At 39.3% G+C, this 27,951-nt stretch overlaps 1 protein-coding gene across 1 annotated transcript; it reads right to left on the reverse strand.

The window, feature by feature from the left end:
* map1sa (microtubule-associated protein 1Sa) lies at positions 1-26,589 on the reverse strand. Its single transcript, XM_058401695.1, has 7 exons — positions 26,408-26,589; positions 17,878-17,979; positions 7,454-7,536; positions 6,810-6,950; positions 3,617-6,719; positions 2,913-3,127; positions 1-2,589 (listed from the first exon to the last, which is right to left on the reverse strand). The coding sequence occupies exons 1-7, from the start codon at positions 26,565-26,567 to the stop codon at positions 2,434-2,436; spliced, it is 3,960 nt and encodes a 1,319-aa protein (XP_058257678.1). The 5' UTR covers positions 26,568-26,589; the 3' UTR covers positions 1-2,433.
* Positions 26,590-27,951: the final 1,362 nt, after the last annotated feature.

Below are 27,951 nucleotides of genomic sequence, written 5' to 3' on the forward strand. Positions count from 1 at the left end.
AAAAGTTTAAATAGTGCAGACTGCTTTAATGCAAATGGATTTTCACTCACACATGACCCAGTTTGCAAATATGCAAATCATGAATCTGAAGCATTTGATTTGTCCAGCCAACTTGGATGTGATAGTGTTTAAGGCTTGTGGACTTGATTTAGTGGCTTGTAATTCAACATCACACACACTGGGGGAAAAAAAAATGTCAAGCTGTCGGATTTGCAAGTTTCTACTTAGGATGCTCAATGTGTCCGCATTCACGCCTCGTAGTTCTCCATTAACCATCACTCCATTAATAAACCAGGTATCTTTTACAACACACACCATTTTCCCTTAATGATGCACCAAATGGTACACAAGCACAAAAAAAACACTGTTAAAAGAAATGAATCCCAGCTTTAGTTTTTAACACTGCAAAATCTCAGTTCTGTAAATATTACGGGGTTCTTGGTGTTTTATTTTTCTGAATGAAAGAGCAATCAACCCTGAATGTCATTCAAATAAATCTTTATAATTGACACCTGATAAATCATGGTGTCAAAGATTCGTTTTTAATAAATTTTGGTTTAAACTTCCTTCATTGCAATGTTGGTGTTTTCACGGTACTTCACCTGCTGATGGTGGTACATTAGTCCTCACTTCATCTCTACCTAAAAAAAAAAAAAAAAAAGCCATGCAATAGCAACCACATTTTAATCCTTCAGTCTGTTCAGTTCTCTTAACTCTTCACCTGTACACTCTGCTCAAACATATCTGCATAGAAAGCTTCAAATTTCATGCTCATACCACCATCGATGCCATTACACTCATTATGTCATAGACCACTAACTAACCAAGCTGAGTCAGGTCTTTTACCGTAACTCAGCAACACTGTGTCTGCTTTGCCACTTTGTTCTTTCCATGAGCTTTGAACGTCCAATGCAAAAATAAACCATGTCTCAGCTGGCTGATTACAAATTGGGTAAAGTGTTCATTTTGTACATTTTATTTTTGGAATAAAGAAATCTTTTAAAATGTTGAAAAAGCTCCAAGTAACTTCATCATACTACATCCGGATCCAAAAATCTGAAATTTTGAATCCAGGAAACAGTAATTCACAGATTCTTTGAGTTAGTGTCTCCTTAGCATGCATCAAAACACAACATGTTTCTGAATTGTAAAAAACAAAACAAAAAATAAACAACAACAACAAATAATAATAATAATAAAAATATACAGGATGGTTTTGTAAAAGAATTGGCTCACAGTGTACCGTCACTACATAAAATTAGTCCTACTACACTTATACTGCATTCAACTCAGAAATAGGAAGTCTAAACTTGGAATTGTGTAATATTGCGGAATTAGCTTGGTGTGTTCAAAATACAACGTGGGGAAAAATGTGTGTTTTGTTAGCAACACCCAGCTAACTCTACAACAGAAATTGATCATGTGTTTAATATTGTGCATTTAGCTCCTCAAGACATCAGACTATACGGTCCGCCTTGCATATTTGATTGTCTATTTTGATGAATTTAAAGTAGTATAAAATCTTCTAAATAAGTGGTATGCTTATTTACTGTTGAAATGACGTCTCATGGCTAGTTGAGAAGACCTTCCTGACATTCTAAATAGGAATTCCAAATAAGGAGGCGTTTTCTTTGGTTTTTCTTTCTGGGTATGAGGCTGCAAATTCTAAGTTACAGGCTGTAGTTGAATGCAGTATAAATAAACGACTGCAGTAAACAAGAAATTACTAAACACTGGTGCTTGTGTGTGGTGCATGATTACTATCAACAACAAATGTGAAAATTCAACAAAAACTGACATCAAACTGTCTAACCATGCAAATGTGATTTCAACTCTACAGAGGAATCAATCATTACAGTTGAGGAAAACAGGCGAAACATGACAAAATATTTGCTGGGTTATAACAAATGTCCAAAACAAAACGTTTGTCATTAAGAGATAATTAAAAATAACTCCGTGGGATCGGCATGATGACCATCTAGCCTTCTCCCGTCCATCACAAAGTCCACTGGTGTTTTGTGTTTCCCTGTTTGTGCTGAAAATCCAAACTGTGCAACCATGCAAAACAACAGACTGTAGTAATTAAGGAAATAAGAAACATGATCTTACCATGATCTATAAAGTCTATACAGCTTGAGACTGTTAAAACAATCAATATTTCACCAGAAAAAAAAAAATCAACCCCCCCCCCCCAAACTTTTGTTTACTCCTTTTGTTCACACAAGATCTATAGCATACTACCATCAGCTTCTGTAAATCTTCATTAATGGAGATTCACAGTTTTTTTTAGCTAATTCTCAGAGCTTATGCTAATTAATGCATATCTTTAAAGAAAAAAAAATCTATCAACGTTACATCTGAATTGGCCTAATTAGCCTAAATGATTTAAATAGGAGTGATTTCTTCGCAGGATTTTTTCCCCCCACTTCCCATTCAAAATTCCACTTTGCAGGCAGGGAATGTTTCATCCTGCATGGCTACGGTACTGTTGCTTCCCAACACGGTTATCGCTAGCTCTTTTTGTCTTTCATGCGTCTCTTGGTACCAGTCGTGCATCGTGAGCGAATCAAACGTGGGGATCAGAGTGACCTGAAAAAGAGGAGTAGTTTGAATAAGATTCAGTAAATTGGCCAAATGTTTAGCCTGTCAGACATGAAGCAGGAAAAGTTTCAATAATTTAGTTTTAAACATTATTTCTTTATTAGACACAATAATTCAACATTACTAAAGCTAAATAGCTCTATAGACAACATGCTAATGCTAGCTAGGCAGTTTGCCAGTGAGACTGATCAAGCTTTGTGAACTTAATCAAAAGACATGGTTAATCTAGTTATTGTTTGACTTAGCCTTTAACCATGCCCACATAAACATGGTGGCACATAAATGCACACTATATAAGCTTTATAACAGACCTGTATTTCTGGCCAGGCCGCCTTTCCTTCTAAAAGAGATTCAAGGATGGGTCTCATGACTGAGTCCTTATACGATTCTTCCCCACTTATTATATAGCAGGAGGAGCGCACACGACGGAAAAATTCCACGTCAACTGAAGACGCTGCAAAGCCAGAGGGTAGGTATGCAAAGTCCAGATAAACTGATGGAGCACTTGACTTGTTACCCACTGGACCTGTAAAGAGAGAAGATGCTGATGATGTTTTGAGTTTGACCATTTACAGAACTTTATAACCAAGTTCCTTGATTAGTTCCTGGACATTCTTACTTTCCTGGACATCCAACTCCTCACAGAGTTTCAAGCATTTTAGTTTCACCCCTTGTTTCAATATTTATACTGGTTAATTTTTTCATCGAAATAAACGTAATATTTTAATCAAAATAAACATCTCAAGGTTAAGGGTCTTGCTCAAGGACCCAACACTGGCAAATTAGTAGTGCTTCGATTTCAATTCACAATCCTCTGATCATTAACCCAAAGCCTTAACACCCCTGAGCCACCATTTCCTCTAGTGTTTAGAGTCAATGGGAAATGCTTAAATAATCAGAAGTAGGAAATGCTGAAAACACTGCAGGGAAGCTGGAGGATGTCAAGGACTGTTCTATTTGATCAGCATCCCGAAACCTGACCCATACTGTGAACTAAAATAGTAGTGGTACACACCTGATTGTAGTTTTGCACTTCCTGACATTGGTCTCACGTTACTTATGGTACTACGTGACGCAGGCTTTGTATCCAAGCTTGACGAAGACCTAACTGAACCGCTCGTTGTTGCCTGAGAACCGGCCTTTGTCTTGCTACTTTGTGCTGAAGGATTTGCAGCTGCCATTTTTTGTGTGCCAGAAGTTGCTGGTTTTTTAGCCTTCAGAGCTACATTCTTTGAAGACTTGACTTGGGAATCAGCTTCAGGGTCTACCATGCAGGCGCCAGGCTGAGGTGGGAGGGGGGGCAAGTCTTTCATTGGTGCTGGAGGGGGATCTGGAGAGGAATGTGCAGTGTCCATGTGAAACGAGTGACTGCTGGGATGATCGTGTGGGTGATGGGGTGGAAAAAGGTCAGCGGACTCCTCATCAGACTCCAGGTCTTCGCTAATTGAAGGACACTCTCCTGTCGCTGGCGGGACATCAGAGTCTGAGACTGTAGGAAGGGAGTCACTGACAGAGGTTGGCGTTGTCTCTTGGCCTTGTGAAGAGTAACAAACACTGTTGTTGCACTGTGAAGGTGATTTAGCAGGTTCTTGAGACTGGTCACTCTCGGGTGAGTAGTTGTGAGCACCTGGGCTAGGTAACCCTGTTTGGTTTTCTGGAGATTTGTGATGCTCAAATTCACAAGGAGACACCAAACAAAGGTCAACATCATGAGGTGGAATATCAGAGCAAAGAGCCTGTGGGCCAGAGAGATGCTTCTCAGGCCCGTTATAGTTCTGGTCACCATTACAGAATGTCCTTAAAGGTAATGACATATGTGCTTTTGAATCTTGTTCACTGGTGTACTCGCTGTCTTCTGTATGACCAACAGGGGGAATGACTTGCTCGAAAGAAACTGATAAAGAATTGTCAACTTCAGTTGAATGTGGAGAACCTTCCTCAGCAGGCAGGGACGTGACTGTGGATGATGCATCTGGGAGTATGTCCTTTAAAGATGTGGAATTGGCGGTCACATGACTTTTTAAGCTAACTCCCTCATGAGTATCTTCAGGACCAGTACCTGGATGATCATTTTCAGGAGTTTGACAGAAAGATGCCTGTCCTGCAGTGTTTGCAGGAGAGACCATTTCAAGGACTCCACAGTCCACTGGTGTGAGATCAAAATTGACACTCTTCTCATTTTTTGGAGTCTTTGCTAATGGTGAAGGAGATCCCAAAGTAGTATTTGAGGCAGATAGAGTCTCTGTACATCGAAATTTCTCTGGGGTTTCAGGCAAGTCTGTTCCACTTTGCGCTCCATTTAACTGATGTTGATCTTTTTCAGCTTGCTCAGTACATTTAGCTGCAGAACCTAAACAATTCCCTTCTTCATCCAATACTCTATTTTCCAATTTTACCTTCTCAACATTTGCAGCAGTATCCTCAGATGACTTCTGATCAGAGTTTGGTTTCAGACTGTGCTCTTCATGATTCTCTAGTTTAGACTTCATTCCTTTATTTAAAGTGTCCTTTTTAGTGATGGTTGAGTCTTTCCTTAATGACCCATTCTTGGCTGTTGATTTCCTTGCTTCAGAAGAAGCACTTCCAGATGCTTTCTTTGGGTCCTTAACAACTGGCTTAGTTATCGTTTTTTTCTCCTCCAGTTTAACCTCCTTCTTAATCTCCTTCTTAATTTCAGGTTTCAAATCTTTTTTAGGTTTCGATCCTAAGTCTTTTTTCATGGGTTCCTTCTTTTTCTCAACATTTTCATCTTTCTTAGAAAGACTTGTTGAGGGTCGTTCCTCTTTCTTCTTTACTTCTTTTTTCTCCTCTTTTACAGGATCCTTTTTAACCAGTTGCTTTTCAGGCTTAGAGAGTCTCTGTTTCACGTCATCTTTCGGCTTCGGTTTTTCTTCCCCTTCTTTACACTCTTTTTGGCTGGTTTCACTTACAGATTTGGCTTTCACTTTAGTGTCTTGTTTCTTTATGTCAACTTTGCTTACCTTGTCTTTGACAAGCGAGGCACTCCCAGGTCTTGAGTCTCTGGTGAGAGACTTAAGGCTCTCTTTGCTCTCTGCACGCTTTGGTTGCTTATCAGGTTTAGATGCTTCACGATCCTGTAAACTCACCACTGGATGCTTAAGGAAGTCTAGATGTTTCAACCTCTCCAAACCATCAAATATCTTTGCCTGTGGCGTGCAACCAGGAAAGAGAGCACGAACAATTTTTTCCTGAGGGCTAGCAGGATGCCATACCAACAGTGCACATATTGAAACCAGGCAGGTTAAAGGAATCTCTGAAGCCTTCACACCGGAGGCACTACTGGGCCACTTCTGCATAAAAGTTTCGAGTTCTTTACTACCTTTGACTGGATTAAGAACATAAAGTTCCAATCGGCCGACGCCCATCTTCTGAAAGAGGATTAATGGTTCGATGTTTGGACCGTTAGGACGACTGAGCGATTCTGGAGAGATAGATAACTTTTCTAGATGTTGTAGTGTAAGTGAAACCTGATCACAGCCACGCAAGACCTTAGGATCACCTTGGAGTGTCTTAAGTCTTTCAGGAGCATTAAGGAACACAACCCCGATTTCTGGAGATATCAAGTTCCTTTGCCAGTCTTCATTGCTCTGGGATCCAGATGAATCCTCTTCTTCCTGCTCTGCCGATTTTCTCCGGAGGAAGCTGTTCATACCTGGCAAGTTATCCGCACCAATGTGTGTCATCAATATGGAGTCCACTCTGTCCAAATGTCTCACCAGTTTCCAAAAACAAGACCGTGGATTAGACCCACCGTTGACCAACACGTTAAATCCATTCACAGCAAAGAAGGCAGAGTCTCCTCTACCACCAGGAAACACGTAGCAGCAAGGACGGGACAGTTTTAGAAAGCCAACTGTACTAGGAGGCTCAAGGAGCTCAAAAGCCAACCGAGGTTCAAGAGACTCAGAAAGATACTCCGTAAACTCCTGCAGACCTTCCATCTCCGGCAACACTGATGGGGGGTTGATCTTGATTTCAATAAAGTCTTGCAAATTGTGCTTCTCCAACATAGAGCTCTTCCACGCTCCAGACATGGGGCAACTCAGCGTGAGGCTTGCTTTGTGTGAAGGGTCTGCTGAGCTCAACATCTCACCGATCTGCATTATATAAACAAATAAATAAGTTAGACGGCGTGGCAATTTTCACACTGGGGTATTAAGATATGGACATTATTTCCAGTTCCTCACCTCGTCATGAGCAAATATCTGAATGAAGTCATTAAGTGAAAAGCAACCAGTTTGTAATACAAGGTCACCAGTGTCTTCCACACACTGTCCAGCCAGAATCAGCAGCTTGTGACGAGACACGTCGGTAATAAGCCGACGGACCTTTGAAATAAAAACAGGAAACATAAACTGAGGTTTACTGAGGAACTCACCATACAATATAATGCCACACTAACAACAACTAAATTATTATTATTTTTTACATAATTGTGTAGTGGTCTGGGAAAACCCTTTTCATGTTTTCTAATGTATACGGTCCTGAAACAAAACATGTTTATGTAATGCTTGGATCTCGACCAGCTTGGATCACAGAAACATCTGATCATTTTCCCAGACTTCCAGAAAATGTGTAAAATGAGAATGTCAACAGGATGTGGAAAAATGATGTTTACACTTCAATTAGCTGAACTCTATACAAGTAAACAGAATTCTCTGAGAATTAGAGAATCATTGTACCATGTACCATTATTTCATGAATTTCCAACAGGGATTAAGAAAGTGCTCAATCTAACCATTTCATACAAAGCAACTTTGTAATGCTTGTTAATTAAAAAATCCTTATAATGATGAAACACAACACACACAAAGAATAGCTGATGTCTGACCTCTAAACACACCAAACTGTGGGATGGGTTTACAACCACTTGCGTCTCCAGAACATCTCCATTGTGCTGCAGTGTCCTCTGGCCTGCAAGGAGAGAGCAAGGGTAAGCGTGGGGGAAATTCACTGACTAATCGATTATCAACCTTAAGTGAGAGCAGACATGCTTCCAGTATTGTACACAAATAATATATTGATTTCATTAATGAATGAAAATCTAATCAAGTACAGAGATGCAACATCACTTATATATGTTTATGTCAAGGGGGACAACAGGCTATGTTTATATTGCTGGAAACTTAAAATTAAACCAAGCTGTGTCCTGAATAACCTCCTTATGGAGAATGGTTTTAACCTTGATTGTGTTTAGATTGTAATTTCGTCCCCTCTATTGTGAAACAAACCACTTTAGGAATGCACATCAGCACTTGGAGGAAAAACACTAGAGCTTTACAAGATAGAACCAGTTTCCTCATTTAACCAGCCTCCTAAGGCTCTAAAGAATGCAAATAAACAGTTATAGATGAGAAACATTTCCCTTAATGATGTCTTTATAACCAAAAGGGAAAATGCTGAAAGCGAAAGTAATAACAGCAACCATGTTCTGTCTTAACACATCAGACAATACTTAAATACTATCCTTCCTTCTTCCATTACACCTCATTTTATACCACAGCTCTGTCGAATTTTCTAGAACAGCGGCTCGGGCAGTAATGTGACTACAAATGACAGGTATACATATAATGCATTGGTTTTAGTATTTTATAATATTTAGTAGTAATAGTAATGGCTCATTCACATGGAATTTATATACTCTGTGTGTGTGTGTGTGTGTGTGTGTGCGCGAGTGTAATTTGCACAGTTTTCTCATTTTAGCCCAGGTTTCTAGGGAACCAAAACATTCAAAAACATGCTCGCTAATTCCTTTTATGATTTATCCTCCCAAATAATTACTGCATAAAATCTTTCGAACAGTCATTTTCAATCCGCCTGTAGCCAGAGACATGTCCTCGAAAGCAAATCGTCAGCCATCACTTTGTTGTTTGCCAGTGTGAACAAAAAGTGACCATGAACTGCTGAACTGTTGAATGCGACCTTGAACATGACAGCACACGATAGGATGGAACTTCTTCCTTCCTGTACAATGACACATGGTTGTTCCAACATCTGTGTGAATCAGAAATGTCATGTATTTAAGGCTGGAATGAGATTTCGTAGTTTACTTTTTACATGTTTGGATGAAAATTGTGACCATATGAGAGTTTAACTACATAAATGTGTCGTTTTTATTTTTTTTATTTACAAGACAAAAACTTTTTTGTACTGAACCTTTAAACTGTCTAAATGTCTAAATGTAACTGCTGCTAATGCTGTGAGCAGCCATGTTACTATACCCTTGCTCAGTTGAGAGGGAATCTAAACTTAGACATTACAAGGTTCCACCTTTAGCCATAAGCAGTTTTATTTTTTTAACATTAACTAAAGGAATAGTTATAATTTTGTACTGAATCTTTACATTTTTTAAAAATGGATTAAGAACACAATTCTTTAAAATATTAAAAGTCTTTAAACTAGTAAAATATCACAATTTGTCACTGAATCTTAAAAAAATGTTTTATGGTAGTTGTAAAATGTTGAGATACTATACTGAATCTTTAAAAAGTAAAATAAGTAAAAATTCTGAACAGCACTTTAAACCATTTAACATGTTGAAAACAATATTTTGTGTACAGTGGATAAAAGTATCATCAAACTTGAAATTTGTATATGGTAGAAACGTGGTTTGTAAATGAGATGGGTACACATGATGCAGAGATTTTATTTTCTCTCTCTGTGATGACAGTGAAGGTTAAACAATCTGCCACTGAGAATAAGTGTCCATGCCTCTCTGTGTGTGTGTGCTCCATTATGGCAATATTCTGCCACACAATTTTTTCCTTTGCAACACGGTACAATCTGAGTCAGCTTTATTCCAGTGTCGTATCAAATGAACCCATATTTGTAGGACTTTATATGCACTCCTAGCATATTCTCACACTGTTTTTGCTGAACGATGTAATTTCTGCCTGCTGATGCTCCAGCAAACATCATACAGAGTTTACCATCTGTCTGCGCTGCTGAAAACAAAGACAGCAGATTTTCAGTGTTACAATGTCTACTTTACGGATTTTAACTCTAGCCAAAACATCAGAGATAAAATCTTTATTTAAGTGTTGAGTATAACATTAGGATGAGGACTATGAGGCATTTCATACTGAACAGAAATTATGTGCAGTATGGTTTATGTGCATATTTTATAATCATAGTCGAGACCACAGAGTTGTATAATTCTGGATTCTGATTGGTCAGAAGGTCTTCATTCATTTTATAAATTGGTAAAATTGCAGTTTCTTGCCTAACATGAATAACCAGAGATCTTGGTGAAGGATTGTTTGTTTTTTAGCAGTTATAATGCTTAAGTAAGAAACAGTTTCGCAGATGTTCCACATCATTAAATGCAACCATTAACGAATAAAAAGAATGAAGTGCTGTTCTTTAGTTACTATTAAACTATAATGTAACTGCGGTGATTAGGACATGATGTTATAGGAAAAAAAATAAACTTCTAGAAATTAGCAGTAACACTGCTTTATCACATCTGGTGGTCAGTGATCAATTACCTATTACAGTCAGACACAGCAGGAATATTAAACCTTCACCTCATTAACACTGGGTGTGATTATGGGAAAATGCAGTCATAGCTGTTTTCATTACGCAGCACAGGACACTTTTAAAGAAGCAATCGACCTCCAAAGCTTAACAGGCCTCTCTCTCTCTCTTTCTCTCTCACATTTAAACACACACACAAACATAAGTAAGTGCTGCCAAAAACAGTCTTCAACATCAGGAGCGAGTTATGTGCTAAAGATTAAACTGAACAAACAAGTGAATGAATGAATAAACAATTAAAAGTCCATATTAGGGCACTGTGATTAGCTGTGTGTAGTGCATTAGTGTGCACACCGTTAACACTAGCTCAACCAGCACAGCCTGCTCACTCACCCAAGACTAGGCTGTAAGTGAGCAACTAATGGCATCTGCTTAATATTTCAGTCAATATACAGTTTCCGAATTTGCCAACAGGGTTTGACGGTAAACTGCTAAAAGGGTGGATTAGAAAAACGAAAGCCTCTAGGACAACCTCACTTCAGATTTGGGGGAAGAGAGGGGGAGAGGCTTGTTCCTCTGTTTGCATAAACCAGAGTCTCCTTCACAGCAGTCGGTAAACGTACCTCCCTAATCACAAAAAACGTGACGTTATGTATTCTTTGCTATCATCTTAAAACAAAAATGGTTCTGTATGTCAGGGATGTGTATGCACTTACTCTTTGCTTGATATAGCCTGTGTTTGGAGAAACTGAATAGCTTCAATTCTGATTATTTGCTTTAAAAAAATAATCCCCCATATTCTCCATTGCTTGTGATTGGCCAAATCATACAACAGCTCGCAATCAGACCATGTGAAGGTTAACATGTGCTTCCTCTGAGACATGTGAAAACAGCCGTGTTTATGTTGCTCACGCCGCGAGACTGGACAGGATAATACACTTAGTCATCATTTAGATGTTTTACCATTTATGGAGCTTTGTGGGTGTGGCAAATTAGCTGTGCTGTGAAAATGCCTGGTCATTTCTGGCTGATTTATATCAATATACTTACATACTAAGAAAATGTTGTAAATCATGTAAGAATTTTTAGTTCAGTTTGCCTGATAAACAGTATTTACAAACTTTTTTTAAAAGACTGATAAATGCTTTGAGCTACTTGATGCAACTGGTTTAATAACTAGATAATTACATATAAAATACTTTGAAAAATGAGTGTGTGTGTGTGTCAAAGTACAACACAATGCACGTCCATGAAAGACGGTGTTTGACAGATGGTGTGTGTGTGTAAGTGAGAGAGAGAGAGAGAGAGAGAGAGAGAGAGAGAGATGTCTGACGTTATGCATTCCTTAGCAGCTGCTCGTCTGTTACTCAGCCTCCTGCCTGGAAGTAACAAGGACAGAACACACACACACACACACACACACACACACGGATCTGCTGTGTGTAAGAGGAAACATGACAGACTAAAGAAGCTCTAGTGAGACTGGTGCACTAGTTTGGTAAGCCATTTTTAGTAACAGTCATTTAATAATTTGGGATATATTCTGCAATTTTTAATTATATGTACATAATTGAAGCTAAAAATCCACAGCCTCCCTCGGTGTTTCCCTTGGTGTAGCTTTAATGGCTAAATAATGTTTCTTCAAGCTATATCATGGTTTTCTTTTAATTAAATAATTTTGACAAAGCTCAGCCTACTTTTTGTTACCCTGCTGCTTTGTTATACAAGCCGGTGTCATGTGAAAAGACGCATGTCGTCATGAAGCGTAATAAAATATGTGACAATGTCCATACCTTAATTGGCGAGTTAGGCTAAACGGCTAACTATGGTAAACTTGAGAACTAGTTCCATAAGGTATATAAACTATACACTCTTCTGACATCTAACACTTGATCTAGCTTGTGAGGTAGCGAGCGAACTACTTAGTGTTAGCTAGAAACTGGATAACTAGCTTGGTTCCTGCCTAGAAATCTAGCATAAGAAAAATAATCATATCCTCTAATTGCAAAATTTAATTTAAAGGGGACACTCTCAGTTATAAAAAGACTGAATATAGAACACAAACATCCTTAATGGAAGCGGAAATGACAGATCACTAAATGGTACAAACATCTAGGTTGCATAAAGTCAGCTATGACTTTGCAGCCTGACCAATTCGGTTTCAGCTGGTTGACCCTATGGGCTGGCTAATGAATTTATCATTTGTCCACTTCTGATGATGCAAGATTAGAGACACAGTTGGGAATCCAAACAGCTGATCCTATTACAGGTCAAGGTCAAGAGAAGTTAGCTAAAAGAGCACTGTTCTGTGCTTGAAATGTAAAGTCATATGACTCTTGTCCCTGAAAGCCACACACACACACACACACGCACACACACGCACATGCACACACACACACACTCTATCTGTGCTGCTGTTTGTGTGATAAAGCATTTCACAATCAAGTGAGAGGAGAGCATTTGCCTGCAGCTTGGTAAATTATGCAAATTTCTTCATTTCTCCAGTAACGGTGATAAACCTGTTAGCTCACTGCACAGGACATGATTTACTGTATGCCATCTTTTTCATCTTTGCTTGTATATAAGCTATTTCTTCAAGTTTGCTCTCCCTTAAAAGCAACAACACATTTTTTTCCTTTCTATTTTTAACCCACAGTGCAGTCAGATGGTGGATTCATTTTAAAGCACTTATTCTAATATGTTTCTATACTAAAAGCTTGGGGCATGCACATAAATAGATTAAAACAATATGTGTAAATGTTAATATGGTGATATTTAAGGAAGGTGTCTGAACTCTTTGTAACAGCCAGAGGTAGCTGTGTTTATCCTATCTCATATCTCCACTTCACGAGAGAGGAGGAAAAGAGACACTATGTATGTATGTGTATATTATATATATATATATATATATATATATATATATATATATATATATATATATACACACACACACAGTATTTTACAAAAGTGAGTACGCCCCTCACATTTTTGTAAATATTTTATTATATCTTTTCATTTGACAACACTGAAGAAATGACACTGTGCTACAATGTAAAGTAGTGAGTGTACAGTCTGTATAACAGTGTAAATTTGCTGTCCCCTCAAAATAACTCAACACACAGCCATTAATGTCTAAACTGTTGGCAACAAAAGTGAGTACACCCCTGTGGAAATGTCCAAATTGGGCCCAATTAGCCATTTACCCTCCCCAGTGTAATGTGACTTGTTAGTGTTATAAGGTCTCAGGTGTGAATGGGGAGCAAGTGTGTTAAATTTGTTGTTATCGCTCTCACACTCTCTCATACTGGTCACTGGAAGTTCAACATGGCACCTCATGGCAAAGAACTCTCTGAGGATCTGAAAAAAAGAATTGTTGCTCTACATAAAGATGGCCTAGGCTATAAGAAGATTGCCAAGACCCTGAAACTGAGCTGCAGCACAGTGGGCAAGACCATACAGCGGTTTTACAGGACAGGTTCCACTCAGAACAGGCCTCGCCATGGTCCACCAAAGAAGTTGAGTGCACGTGCTAGGCGTCATATCCAGAGGTTGTCTTTGGGAAATAGACGTATGAGTGCTGCCAGCATTGCTGCAGAGGCTGAAGGGGTGGGGGGTTAGCCTGTCAGTGCTCAGACCATATGCCGCACACTGCATCAAATTGGTCTGCATGGCTGTTGTCTCATAAGGAAGTCTCAGCTAAAGATGATGCACAAGAAAGCCTGCATACAGTTTGCTGAAGACAAGCAGACTAAGGACATGGATTACTGGAACCATGTCCTGTGGTCCGATGAGACCAAGATAAACTTATTTGGTTCAGATGGTGTCAAGCGTGTGTGGCGGCAACCAGGTGAAGAGTACAAAGACAAGTGTGTCTTGCCTACAGTCAAGCATGGTGGTGGGAGTGTCATGGTCTGGGCCTGCATGAGTGCTGCCGGCACTGGGGAGCTACAGTTCATTGAGGGAACCATGAATGCCAACATGTACTGTGACATACTGAAGCAGAGCATGATCCCCTCCCTTCGGAGACTGGGCCACAGGGCAGTATTCCAACATGATAACGACCCCAAACACACCTCCAAGACGACCACTGCCTTGGTGATGGTCTGGCCAAGCATGTCTCCAGACCTAAACCCTATTGAGCATCTGTGGGGCATCCTCAAACAGAAGGTGGGGGAGCACAAGGTCTCTAACATCCACCAGCTCTGTGATGTCATCATGGAGGAGTGGAAGGGGGCTCCAGTGGCAACCTGTGAAGCTCTGGTGAACTCCATGCCCAAGAGAGTTAAGGCAGTGCTGGAAAATAATGGTGGCCACACAAAATATTGACACTTTGGGCCCAATTTGGACATTTCCACTCACTTTTGTTGCCAACAGTTTAGACATTAATGGCTGTGTGTTGAGTTATTTTGAGGGGACAGCAAATTTACACTGTTATACAGACTGTACACTCACTACTTTACATTGTAGCACAGTGTCATTTCTTCAGTGTTGTCACATGAAAAGATATAATAAAATATTTACAAAAATGTGAGGGGTGTACTCACTTTTGTGAGATACTGTATACACACACATTATATATATATATATATATATATATATATACACACACACATACAGTGTGTATATATATAAGTTAATGGTAATGGTAGTTAATGGTATGCAGGAGTACTAATTCCTATTGGACATTCAAAGGGGAAGGAAGGTTGTTCTTCACTAAGTAAACACCTTAATTGTTGATTAATGAACAAACAACTTCACTTATATGAATTATTGATTCTTTTCCTAGAACAGCACACCCCAAGAGTATTGCTAAACAGGAAATGTGATGTGTATAGCCTGAGTATCACTTTGATGAGCAAATATTCTTGCAAAATGTTGGAATTTCAGTACTTTCCTGAAGTCTGGGAACAAGTCTATAGGATTGACATCCAATTCACACCTGATAGAAGATGACATGATGGATGTGAGCAGTTCCTCCTCCGTAAGTGATGTGAAGTGACTGTTTTTGTTTGTTATTATGCTGGGGTTTTTTTGTTCATGTGAATACTGCCATACACTGAGGCCACATTCACACTAGTCATTAATGTTTTTTCTGGGTGATCTCGTCTTAAGTGAAAAGTACAGATGTAAACAAGGCGCACTATGTCTCAGTGTTCCGATCACTCAAACCACTTTCAGAGGTGTCTGGGACATGCATGACCACACATCATTTACAGTGTAATCGCATGAACGTGCCCTGGAAAACAAGGAAGAACGGACTAATCAAGTGAATCATTGCTGTCATGTACATCATTGCGTAACTGTTTGAAAATCCCACTGAACGGAACAGTTAGCCACTATGATGATGGATAAAGGTGATACTATAGCAGCAAATATGAAAGCAGATGCCTTATATAGTTTCTTTACCCTCATCTGTTTATTTATAAGCTTCACTAGAAAAGCAGAAGAAGAAATGGCCAGTACAGGTACATGAGATAGAATTCGCAAGACATTTTTGCCAGAATACAAATAAAGCAGAAGAAGAAATGGCCAGTACAGGTACATAAGATGGACATTTTTGCCAGAATCGCAGGACATTTTTGCCAGAATACAAATAAAGCAGAAGACTGACTGAATAAATCTCGCTGTCCTCCAGAGGGAACAATGTATGAAATCCAATCACACATGGTCAATGGAAACACATTCACAGTGCCAGGAGTAAATGGCTATGCATTTCGCCTGTCCACTTGTGATCAGATCAGTTAATGGCCAGGCCTTAGAGTGAATGTTTCGGTCTTTCTTGCATTTTATGTACTATGCAAAATTTCATTTTTATTTATTCTCCTTAGCATCCTCTGTCCTTTAGCAGCTGCAGTAGCCCATAATCTCCATCATGGTGGAGAATTTGAGTCGTGTGCCATGTGTTCCCAATCTAACGTTAGATGGTGATTTAAAGGTGGGGAAGGACAGCTGCTCCATCAGCTGCTCATATCTTCACTTCCGTTCTCTTCTCCAATTCCATCCCAGGCTTCTAAACCATTTCTCTGACTTCTCAACCTTTCCCTTCACACTTCACCTCTTTTCCCTCTAGGGCTGGACAATAGGAATATAAATACAAATAATAAATAAATAAATAAATAAATAAATAAATAAATAAATCCTAAAAATTATAAAACATTAACAGTTCGTACATATTTTGCCTCCTTTCTGTACTTATATTTCTGCAGGATTTTTTTTAATTGTCTAAAATATAACAAGTTTTTTAATCTCATTATTATTAAGCCAACATTATTTTGCTGTTAGAAAACTATACTATAAATTGTGATACACAGTCTATGAAATTTCTTTACTGTGATATATTTTTAATGTCTCGCCCATTCCCTTGTCACGCTAGCAGAACAGTAATAAACCATAATGAACCCTTAGATTCTGAAAACGTTCTGGTCATCATCTTCATACTTTTCCACTTATACCATCAGTGTTGCATCAAGGAACCAGCAAAACCTTTTTAAGAAGCAGCCCACATATCCTGCTGTCTAAAAATCTAACCATTACATCAGCAGCAGAGTGTGACTGAAGTACAGAGTAAAAATAACACCCCACGGACGGCTGGGCAAAATTTTCCTTCTGGCTTTGAGAACAATTTCAACATCTAATGTCAAATTCTTTAAAACATAAAACCAGCTGCGACAACAAGATTTTCACAAGAAATAATAATACTCAAAATTTCACGTTCATTTTTAAGGTTAATTTTCACATACTGAAAGATTCAGAAACAGGTATAATCAGGTACGGCTGCTGCTGTTATATTAAGAGTAAAAACCTGTACCCTCACTGGCACTTTGGGGATTAGACTGGACATCCTGATCTAATGATTTAAAACTGTGTTCCGAAGAAAGACATTACTATTACACAGCCAAAGATGAAAATGAATTCTGTATAGTCTCTCCAAACAAGAGTCACCTTGTTACGGTAGAAACTGGAGTGTGTATACGCACTGGGTGTTTGTTAACTACCAGCCGTTTTGGGCAAAAGCTACCAAAGCTAGCAGTTGTAGTTGTGATATAGACACTAGAAAAGCTTACATGCAAATTTTCATCTCTCCTACTCTACGATAAAGATGCTGCATACGGAAATTATTAATAAAGTGTGAATGTGTGTATTTACACCATGAAGAAAACAGACGAGCAGATTTCCCCCTAAATGCCTTGTGGTTACTGTAAACCCCCTACATGTATAGACACTCAGGTCCCTGAATTGTGCTGTTTACAGACGTCTGCACTTTCTAATTATCATTAATGTTAAAATCAGGTTATAATTATTATTATTATTTAAGTGTTAGATTTGATCCATTTTAGCCTATCTAGCTAAATCTAGCTAACTGATGTTAACCACACACTGGTCTAACATACAATGACAGATTTTACTTCACACTGATGTGAAACTTAAGCTATTTTCCATGAACTGAAACCGAAATCAAGGAAGCTGCATCAATGCATCCTTCAAGTCAATAAAATCGAGCCGAGACAGGAACACCAAGATCACTAGGCAAATTGTTACTAATGTAAAACAGAGGGAAGGTGGCAGGGGTTCCAGGGTGTCAGATAATAATATTGGAGCATTCGCAACACATACATAACTGTCACTTATTCCAGATTCATATTATGATTGGATCACATGGGGAAAGATTGGATCATATGACTCATGATGACTTCTTTTGTGTATTTTTAAGTGGGCAGTCATAGCAGTGTATTCCTACATGAAAATAAGTAAAAGGATGTCACGCGGTATAGCTCGTACCTTTGAGCTCCTCAGAGAAGAACGCGGAGTGTCTGGAGACGAAGAGTTTGAGCTGCTCGTCCAAATTACAGGAGGACAGGTCCACATCCCAGGAGCGAATACCTACATCAAAAACAGAGAAACGAGAGAAACAGAGACAGGTCTGTTAGAGCGCATTAAGCATGCTGGGGTCAATTATTCATGCTCAGAGTTCACTTTCCCACAGACACAGCAGCCTTCACATGAAGAAGCAGCAAATATAGAGCCGATATTTCCCAAACGGAGCAGAAGAACGTCTGTTACAGATTTCATCTGCATTATATTCAGGTTGAAGTTGCCATGGGGTACAAATCATTCCAGCTACTAATATGTGGTGTTATTTTCATCCAGATCTGCAGTGTTTTTGTGAACAAATTCCCAAAATACCTCAGGTGTTCATTATTTTTTTTATTTGGACAAACTCAAGGGTGGGATGATTATTTCAGTCCTGTCCAGACAGACAGCTCTAATTTTCAGTAAATTTTTGGCTCTTGCGTTGGCGAAGGCAGTCTACCAGCACTGATTTTGCTTATCTTTACCTGCACATCCAGAGGCATTTGTCATTTACTGCAATAGTAACTACAAAATGATTTATGATTTGGAAAAGCTTCTCAAATATTTTGGAGCTACGGAATGCACAAGGAAAATAAACTTAACATGGAATTTAAGTGTTGCGGTTCGAAACAGTAAAAAAAAAAAAAAAAAAAAAACAGATACGAGGGAACAACTGCTTATAGCCGCTGTAACATAAGTGAGAACACGGATCTGTTGCATAGACGTTAAATGCAATTATGTACAGATAAAATGTATGACGTGTCATTTGCTAATGCATAAAAAAATTAATTCTTGGCAAGTTCTTGTTTTATAAAAGGAATAAATCCCTTCATGCTATTATAGGAAAAGATCTTTGGAGTGGTAACAACAACATTCCCAGTCGCTGATGGGTTTTGTAGAACACGAGACACTGAGTGTTTTACTCTTTACTTAGTACATTGGCACTCAGATACAGGATATACTAAGGTTATTTCAAGAACATGAATATGTTATATTATATAATATTTTTTTGGTTCAGTGCATCTCCTAAAACACACGATTCAAGGAAGAAAACCAAGAGAAAATCACATTTTGATCACATTTAAGAAAAAATGAAAAATAATCCATCAACATTAAAAATCCTGTACTCATTGTTGGTCCCTTTCAGAAGAGGAAAAGGTACAATTTGCTCATGTTTCATCTGTGTAAATTTAGCTCCAGGACGTTGTGGACTTGTGTGTTGGAGGTTTCTATATCCTGCCAGACCGTGGCCTTTGGCACTCAGCATGCAATAATGAAATGTAATTGTCAAAGTGACCTCAGAGCGCAGGGTAATTACACTGACAGTGCAGCGGGTGGAGCATACGGTCATATCACTGAGCTTTTATCCTCCACAGTAAACATCTCTTCTCTGAACAAAGCAGAAGCTGCATAAATGAGTTAACCAGGCCTCTCAGAGCACAAAGACTGCCATTATAAGCACCTATTTGCTCTTTAAACACTGTGCATGACTGGGAAACTGTATTCACTGTGAGGGAAAACGACTAATATTTAACTCAAAACATTTATTTTTAAACATGTTTACCGTAGGAAAAACAAATGAAACATTCAATTATGCTAGTAAAGCACAGCAAAGCTCAGCGAACCAACAATATCCTGAATGTAAACATTATCAGCATTATAGCCTGTTATAGGCAATGAGTCCTGTTTTCACCCTACAAGAGCAATATAATCTCAGTTTACGATTCACTTATTAACTCAGACATATTATTAAATAATAATAATAATAATAAAAATAAATAAATATGGCTGTCTCACCTTTTAACTGATGATCTAAAAGTTTTGTACTCTCTCTTGACCAATCAGTAATATAAGTTAATGATACACAAATGGAAGCTAACAGCAAGCAGTGGAACTGCCTTGAGAAGACAAATACATTTTCAACAAGATGACAGCCCAAATAAACAATATAATATTAAATTCATTTAACAGATAAAAACATATAAAAAATACATGTGATATCTCAGGAAGAATGTATCATGATATCAATATTATACTGTCATATTGACCAGCCCTAGTTTGTCTGGACCTAATAAAAAGTCCCGGAAGTTTAAGGGCTAAAGAATTTAATCACATTAATTACAAAAAAGTAAATTGTACAAATTCATGTTAATCATGTAAAAGACAAACTGCAAACCATAAACTGCTCATAATGCAGACTGTTACAAAGCATTGACACTGAAGACTCCTTCCATAAGCACCTCCCTACAGACAACTTCACCTAATAAATGAGAATGCACATTTTTAATGCATTTATGTGACATGTTCTCCCCACAAGTCTCTGCAAATGAGCTGTTACTATAGAAACATAAACGTATTACAAAAATCCCATCAGCAGCTGCATTACTGTCAGAGCCGCTGTTATAATAAATTAAATCAAGACCTCCAAAATTGATTTGCTCTAAAAATTTACTACACTGAGTAACTGGAAGTGAGTTAAACCCTCAGATATATAAAGCACACACACACGCTGGCTCACAGTTAAATCCTTTTCCAGTGCTGTTTGTGTAAAAATCTTTGCAAAGCAATTTCCCAAATATGTGAACATGAAGGTTTAAGTGTACTGTAAATGAGATAGACACAGACGTGTCCTCATCAGTTACTTTTAATCCATTAACTTTGCCAGCCATGAGAAAAAAGGACAGGAAAGATGACGTAAAGGTCACCCAAGGTCAACTGAAAGTATTCAGCAAGGATGTGTTTGGCAAACACGCTCTGAGATAGTGACATTATTTTCTATTTATTCACTTCCTGATGAGGTCACATGCTGTCTCAGAGGTGAGACGGAACAACCGAAGTTCTTATGTTGATTTCCACTACAGTAATGCACACAGTTAAGTTAGCCTTAAAAAAAAAAAAGTCAGCCTGAACCTGACTCTCTCATCTGGACACACACTCAACTGCCAAGCTATGGCTGGACAACCAGCAATTCAGAGCGACTCTGGAGCAAACAAACCAAAAGATTTTCAAAGCTGAATAAAACCAAATGCAAAATACTAAGCAGACCATAAAGCATTTATTTAGATATCATCTTTATGGATTAATAAGTAATTTGCCTGTGGTCATGATGATGATGGGATGATCGCATGATGGGATACTGCATTAAGAATTACATGAACTTTACAAACGGGCAATTTATCTGATTTTTAGCTGTTTAGAGCTTTTCATTAGGCATCTAAATGTATGACTTTTTTTATTCTTGTACAGTCAGTAAGAAGACTCCTTCACTGGATCTGACAGCTACAGAGGACATTCATCCTTCATCAGGACTGATAAGCACACCTCCTTTCATTAATAGGAGGTGTGCCAAATTACTTCTATTAATCCTTAAAGATGCCATCTAAATGGACAAGCAGAAGGTTTATACATTCTTCTTTGGGACTGATGCATTGAATGAAAGGTAAGCCACGCCTTTTTCAGTTAGAGGACAACTAGGCTCATTAAGACTGACAGGAACAGAAGCCACACCTCTTTCACTCTGGCAAGCACAGCTGCCATACCTTCTTACATTACCATGTGTCTCCTTCATTAGGAATTACACAGTGACCATGCCCCCATCTCTAGGACTGAGAGAGACAGCGGGCCCCGCCTCTTGGAACTAAAGCACAGAGGTCACACCCACATCACAGAAGCTGAAGTACAGCGGATAAACCACATCACTAGAACTGAGGAACAGAGGTCACACCCACATCACTAGAACTGAGGAACAGAGGTCACACCCACATCACTAGCACTGAGTAGCAGTGGCCACACCCACATCACAGGAGCTGAAGCACAGAGCCCACACCCACATCACTAAAACTGAGGAGCAGTGGCCACACCCACAACACTAGAACTGAAGAAGAGAAACCACACCCACATCACAAGAGCTGAAGCACAGAGGTCACACCCACAACACAGGAGCTGAAGCACAGAGGCCACACCCACAACAGAGGAGCTGAAGCACAGAGGCCACACCCACAACACAGGAGCTGAAGCACAGAGGCCACACCCACAACACAGGAGCTGAAGCACAGAGACCACACCCATAGCACAGGAGCTGAAGCACAGAGGTCACACCCACATAACAGGAGCTGAAGCACACAGGTCACACCCACATAACAGGAGCTGAAGCACACAGGTCACACCCACATCACAGGAGCTGAAGCACAAAGGTCAAGTCTCCTTTAATAGGATTGTTATGCTCAAAGAAACATAAAGGAAAAGAAAACTCCTCTCATGTTCTAGGTGTAAATATATAAAGAATACAGGCTGATATTCAGAGCCCTGATGCTGTAAGAGAACCTGAATCAGTCCAAAAAACACAGCAGACCCAAACAGGAAATAAGAAAAATAAATACAATCAGTAAGAGGGGAAAAAACAGAACATTCCATAGAGGATGAAGGCAGAGAAGTGAAAGGATTAAATTAAACACAAACAGCAACCAGAAACCAGAGAAAGAATTTGAACCTGGGTGCAGACATTCATGCACAAATGAGATGCCACTGTACATTAGCATCCGTTTTCACAATGCAAACGCACAGCTGAGCGAACCGAGCTAGCAGCCCAGCCCTCTGTGCTGTTCACGTTCATCCTCTTTCTCAAGCACGCTGCTGAAAAACCTCAGACATGCTTTTAAAAAGGCAGCCATGCTGAAAGCAGTCTTCCTATAATTTTCTTTCTTTCAGGAAAGTATTATTTTTAAAAAAAACCTTGCAGTCTTGCTGTGCACTTGCTGTCACATGCGAGCGATGTGATCTGTGCAAGAGAGTCGTGTGGCCAAGAAAAGGAGGAAATAGTGGTCAATGTGTTAGAAAAAATAAAGAAATAAAGAGGATGTCTCTCTTTACTGACGGATGTCTTCAGAGATAAATACTGAGAATACGAGGATGGAGGGAGGAATGGAAACCACAGAGACGACGTAAAGAAATCTGCAGACATGGCTGAGCTTTGATACACACCCATGTTAACACACACTCGTCTCTTCCTCTTTACATACTGCTGGACTTTGAGCTGATAAAAGATGAGGAAGTTAAATCGTCTGCATGCTAAATCCTTGTGGCCTCTGTGTGCTTCAAACAGAGATGACGTTTCCTTGGCTTCCTCCAACAAGACAATGTAATTACAGAATAAATGTGATATTACTATGTGAATACAAAGACTTAACAGTGACAGCAATATGACAAATGCATAAAAATGTGATAACTGCATAAACATTATGATGCAACTGGGAAAATAAATGAATTATCAAATGAAAAAAATGCCGTAATTGCATAAATGTCATTAATGGACAAACGATAAGATGTGACTGCATCCACCGTACAATGTTACTGAAATAAGCAATATGATGTGCCTGTAAGCAATACTACATAACTGTGTAAAAAAATGTTATGCAATTGTGTGTTTTGTGTATATGATGTGTCATATAGACGTCATCCAGCTGACATGTGTGAATGAACACGCTACACACCCAAGCTTGTGATTGGTCGTTACAAAAGAGGCTTGGTCAACAATTCACAGGACATTTCAACAACGCCCCCTACAGTATTGGAGCACTGAGCTTGTAAGGTCATAATGTCAAAATCAGTAGCAAACCAACTCCTCATTACTAGCTGAAGGAATAGTTTCGATTTGTAATTCAACACGCATGACTGTGGTACTTGCCCTTGGTGCAGGGTGTGCTCCAGCAGGCGGAGCTTCACTAAAAATGGAGGACAAAGTCGTGTTCTCTCGCTCAGATCAGCCAGGATGACGTAAAGCAGCCACACTATTTATAGCAACGGCTTTAATCTCCCATCTCTTCCGAATATCTTTCTTCTTCTCCTTACCTGTCTCTTCTTCTCTCTCCACTCTCGGTCTTTCCAACCAAACCACCGTCTTCCATCTCTCTTCTTGTTCCTTTTCTTACACCCCATCTTTTCCTCTATTTCTAGCTAATCCCTTTCTCTTTCTCTCTCTCTCACTTCCCCCATATTTCTCTCTTCCTCTTATTTGTTGTACACCATCTCTCTTCATCTTCTCTTTCCCCATCCATCTTTTCATCTCACCCTCTTCTCTCGTTTTCTATCCATCTTTCCTCCATATTACACATCTCTTTTTCCCTTTCATCGCCAGGTTTCTCTTCATCATTTTTTCCTCTGCCCCTGTCTGCCTCCCTCTTTTCCTCCATCCCCTTCTCTCTTTATAAATATAACATGATAGTAGAATAATCACTCCTGCTTATGTGCTGAAAATCTTACTTTTGAACTGATATGATAATATTTCACCCGTTGCTGTTTAAAAATGCATCAGTCGTATGAGGCACAGTTTTAGAAAGCAATTAAGTGCAAAGATTTTCAAAGCAGTTTGGAGAAACTGACACAGTTCTTCCGGAGACTCTGACTGTCATACCTGTTTCTGTTATTGCAGAGATACCAGAAAGACTCCGTTATGATTTATGTGATGTATTATGTAACGTGCTGCTTTTGTCTACTGCCGTACAAACATGCTCCTTTAACATTTCATGTCTTTGTTGGAAAAGTAATGTTCGGGTTCAAAATTTGCATTCCATAACATAGAAGTCATAAAATAAACATTTAAGACATAATATATATTATAAGTAAGGGGGCCTAAGACGTGAAAAGTGGACAGGCCACGCCCACAAGTTAACTACAAGTGGAACAACAACCTGCAATCACCTGCTAGAATGTGATCGTTCACTGCATTCACTTGTGCCTGTTCACTATCTTGTTTATCCTGGTGAAAGTTGCTGTGGTTTAAATGATTGCTTTACAACCAACTTTATTAAAAAACAAAAACAACAGACACAGTATGACTGAATTTCAGAATTGTTCTATATGTAGGCTGTGTTCTACCACATGGTTATAATTATTTTCAAGTGGCCCAGCTTCAGCGTTTCTGCTGTTCATTATAAGAACCGTTCAGTCATGGAGAGACACGTCGACTCAGCAGTTTCCTGTCAGGACAGAGAGTGTAAATTGATTCACTGCATTTATAGAGGATGTTTGCAGATGTACATGTTGTGCCATCAGGCCATTATATACATTTTCCAGCATCATTTAAGGGTCTACAGAATAGAAAATTAGCCTAAGGGAATGAAGATAATTTCTCAATCATGACGTTTACACCTTGTGTGATAGAACAGGACTGGAAGGCAAAAGAATCCTGAAACTTATATAATTCCCGATACTTATAAATAAAAAGTGGTTTAAGAGACGTGATTTGATGCATTTCTTGTTGACACAGGAAGTCAAAGTGATGGGGTGGTGGATGCTCATCGCAACAACCAGTAGCATCCAAGACACTCAACATCCCACTAAATTCATACAAACCTGGCAGTAGTTTAGAGAACATGAAGAACCAAAAAAGATTGTCTGTTTTTCAGCTGTGGAGGATTTCTCACTGTCGCCTTCAACCACGCCTGTCAACTTTAACCAGGATGCTAAATGTGTCCGAGCCAAATTCAAGCGTCAGCAGTGCCAGTGGTGACCAAGACCAATAGGGTCATCATCAATTGACGTGTTGACATGTCTGATTGGTAGATAAAAAGATATTACCTGCTGGTAATAATGACACCATTACAGCACTCAGCTGCCACACCTCTAAAGAAAAGTCACATAACAAACTCCACCCTCTTTCAAACAAATACACTCCAACTGATTATTCTCCAAAAAGGGAAAAGTGTGCAGGAAGACACACAGCTAGAAACACATCACAAAACCATGTTTATTGCCAGCTACTGTAGAGCAAGACACGGCATCCAATTTAATTTCTAGAGAGAATTTAATCGTATCAACACAAAACTAGTACTGAATGAATGATTAGCCACAAACCTGTCATTACTAAATAATCTGATTGGTGCCTATAGCACGAAGGAACCAGGTTTGATTACCAGGACAGCTTACACCAGCCTTTCCTAATATCAAATCTATTTCACACTGACAAAAATCACTTAATTCAATTGAAGTCACTTCATTCATTCATTTCTGAAATGGTGAAGTCCAGCCACTGCATTTTACTTCTGATCTTGGGCTGAATCCCAAATCTCAATGTCCAAGTACATTATCAAGTAAAAGCAAAATAGTGTTTTCTATAGTCTATGAAAACTAATGCATCATGTCTAAGGCTCCCCTCTTGATAGGGCCTAGAGTATATACAGTAAGTGCACTGCATAGTGTGCCATAAGAGAGTACTTCTTCTTTAGTGCCCTAGACTAAAATGAAGAGGCATTAAAGATTCAGCCAGCAATCTCAGAACTCTTGTTCTAGATAAAGGATGTCTGTGTGAAACTAAAAAGTGAAAAAGGGAACCGATTTTGTTTTAAAGTGAGCTTAAAATCCTCACTACTCATCACCTGTAAATCGGATCAGACCCAAAAGACGAAGGAACCTCCTGATTCACTGCAACGATTTATCAGGAGAAAAAAAATACAAACTTTACCTCGCTCAATCTCCGAAACTAGGTACTCCACAGAACCGGCAGCGGTGTGTTCCCCGACCACGACCAGTAAAGAATATTTATCGCTGCTAAAACAGGGACGGGATGAAGTTGGACTCGCGTTTTCCATCGTTTTTACTCCGTCGATGCGCTGCGACGCCATGTTGAGAAGTTTCAGCCGAATGAGGCACCGCAGCCACGCCCCTTATTTAAACAAGGGGCGTGTAAAAATGATGGACAAGTCAGTTGAGCCAATTGAATGTCACAGAAGGATTCTACAGAGAAGTTATCGTTAAGACATTTACACGATCAAATGTGGTATTAGTGAAGAGACATATTTTCTGAATAACAGTTAAGTTTATTAAGAAATTACAGCAATTATAAGGCTAATTAAATATCTATCTATCTATCTATCTATCTATCTATCTATCTATCTATCTATCTATCTATCTATCTATCTATCTATCTATCCGTCTATTCGTCTATCTATCTATCTATCTATCTATCTATCTATCTATCTATCTATCCGTCTATTCGTCTATCTATCTATCTATCTATCTATCTATCTATCTATCTATCTATCTATCTATCTATCTATCTATCTACACTATATTGCCAAAAGTATTCGCTCACCCATCCAAATAATCAGAATCAGGTGTTCCAATCACTTCCATGGCCACAGGTGTATAAAATCAAGCACCTAGGCATGCAGACTGTTTTTACAAACATTTGTGAAAGAATGGGTCGCTCTCAGGAGCTCAGTGAATTCCAGCGTGGAACTGTGATAGGATGCCACCTGTGCAACAAATCCAGTCGTGAAATTTCCTCGCTCCTAAATATTCCACAGTCAACTGTCAGCTGTATTATAAGAACGTGGAAGTGTTTGGGAACGACAGCAACTCAGCCACGAAGTGGTAGGCCACGTAAACTGACGGAGCGGGGTCAGCGGATGCTGAGGCGCATAGTGCGAAGAGGTCGCCAACTTTCTGCAGAGTCAATCGCTACAGACCTCCAAACTTCATGTGGCCTTCAGATTAGCTCAAGAACAGTGCGCAGAGAGCTTCATGGAATGGGTTTCCATGGCCGAGCAGCTGCATCCAAGCCATACATCACCAAGTGCAATGCAAAGCGTCGGATGCAGTGGTGTAAAGCACGCCGCCACTGGACTCTAGAGCAGTGGAGACGCGTTCTCTGGAGTGATGAATCGCGCTTCTCCATCTGGCAATCTGATGGACGAGTCTGGGTTTGGCGGTTGCCAGGAGAACAGTACTTGTCTGAGTGCATTGTGCCAAGTGTAAAGTTTGGTGGAGGGGGGATTATGGTGTGGGGTTGTTTTTCAGGAGCTGGGCTTGGCCCCTTAGTTCCAGTGAAAGGAACTCTGAATGCTTCAGCATACCAAGACATTTTGGACAATTCCATGCTCCCAACTTTGTGGGAACAGTTTGGAGCTGGCCCCTTCCTCTTCCAACATGACTGTGCACCCGTGCACAAAGCAAGGTCCATAAAGACATGGATGACAGAGTCTGGTGTGGATGAACTTGACTGGC

The sequence above is a fragment of the Hemibagrus wyckioides genome, linkage group LG10 (assembly GCF_019097595.1).
Source record: "Hemibagrus wyckioides isolate EC202008001 linkage group LG10, SWU_Hwy_1.0, whole genome shotgun sequence".
Taxonomy (NCBI): Eukaryota; Metazoa; Chordata; class Actinopteri; order Siluriformes; family Bagridae; genus Hemibagrus; species Hemibagrus wyckioides.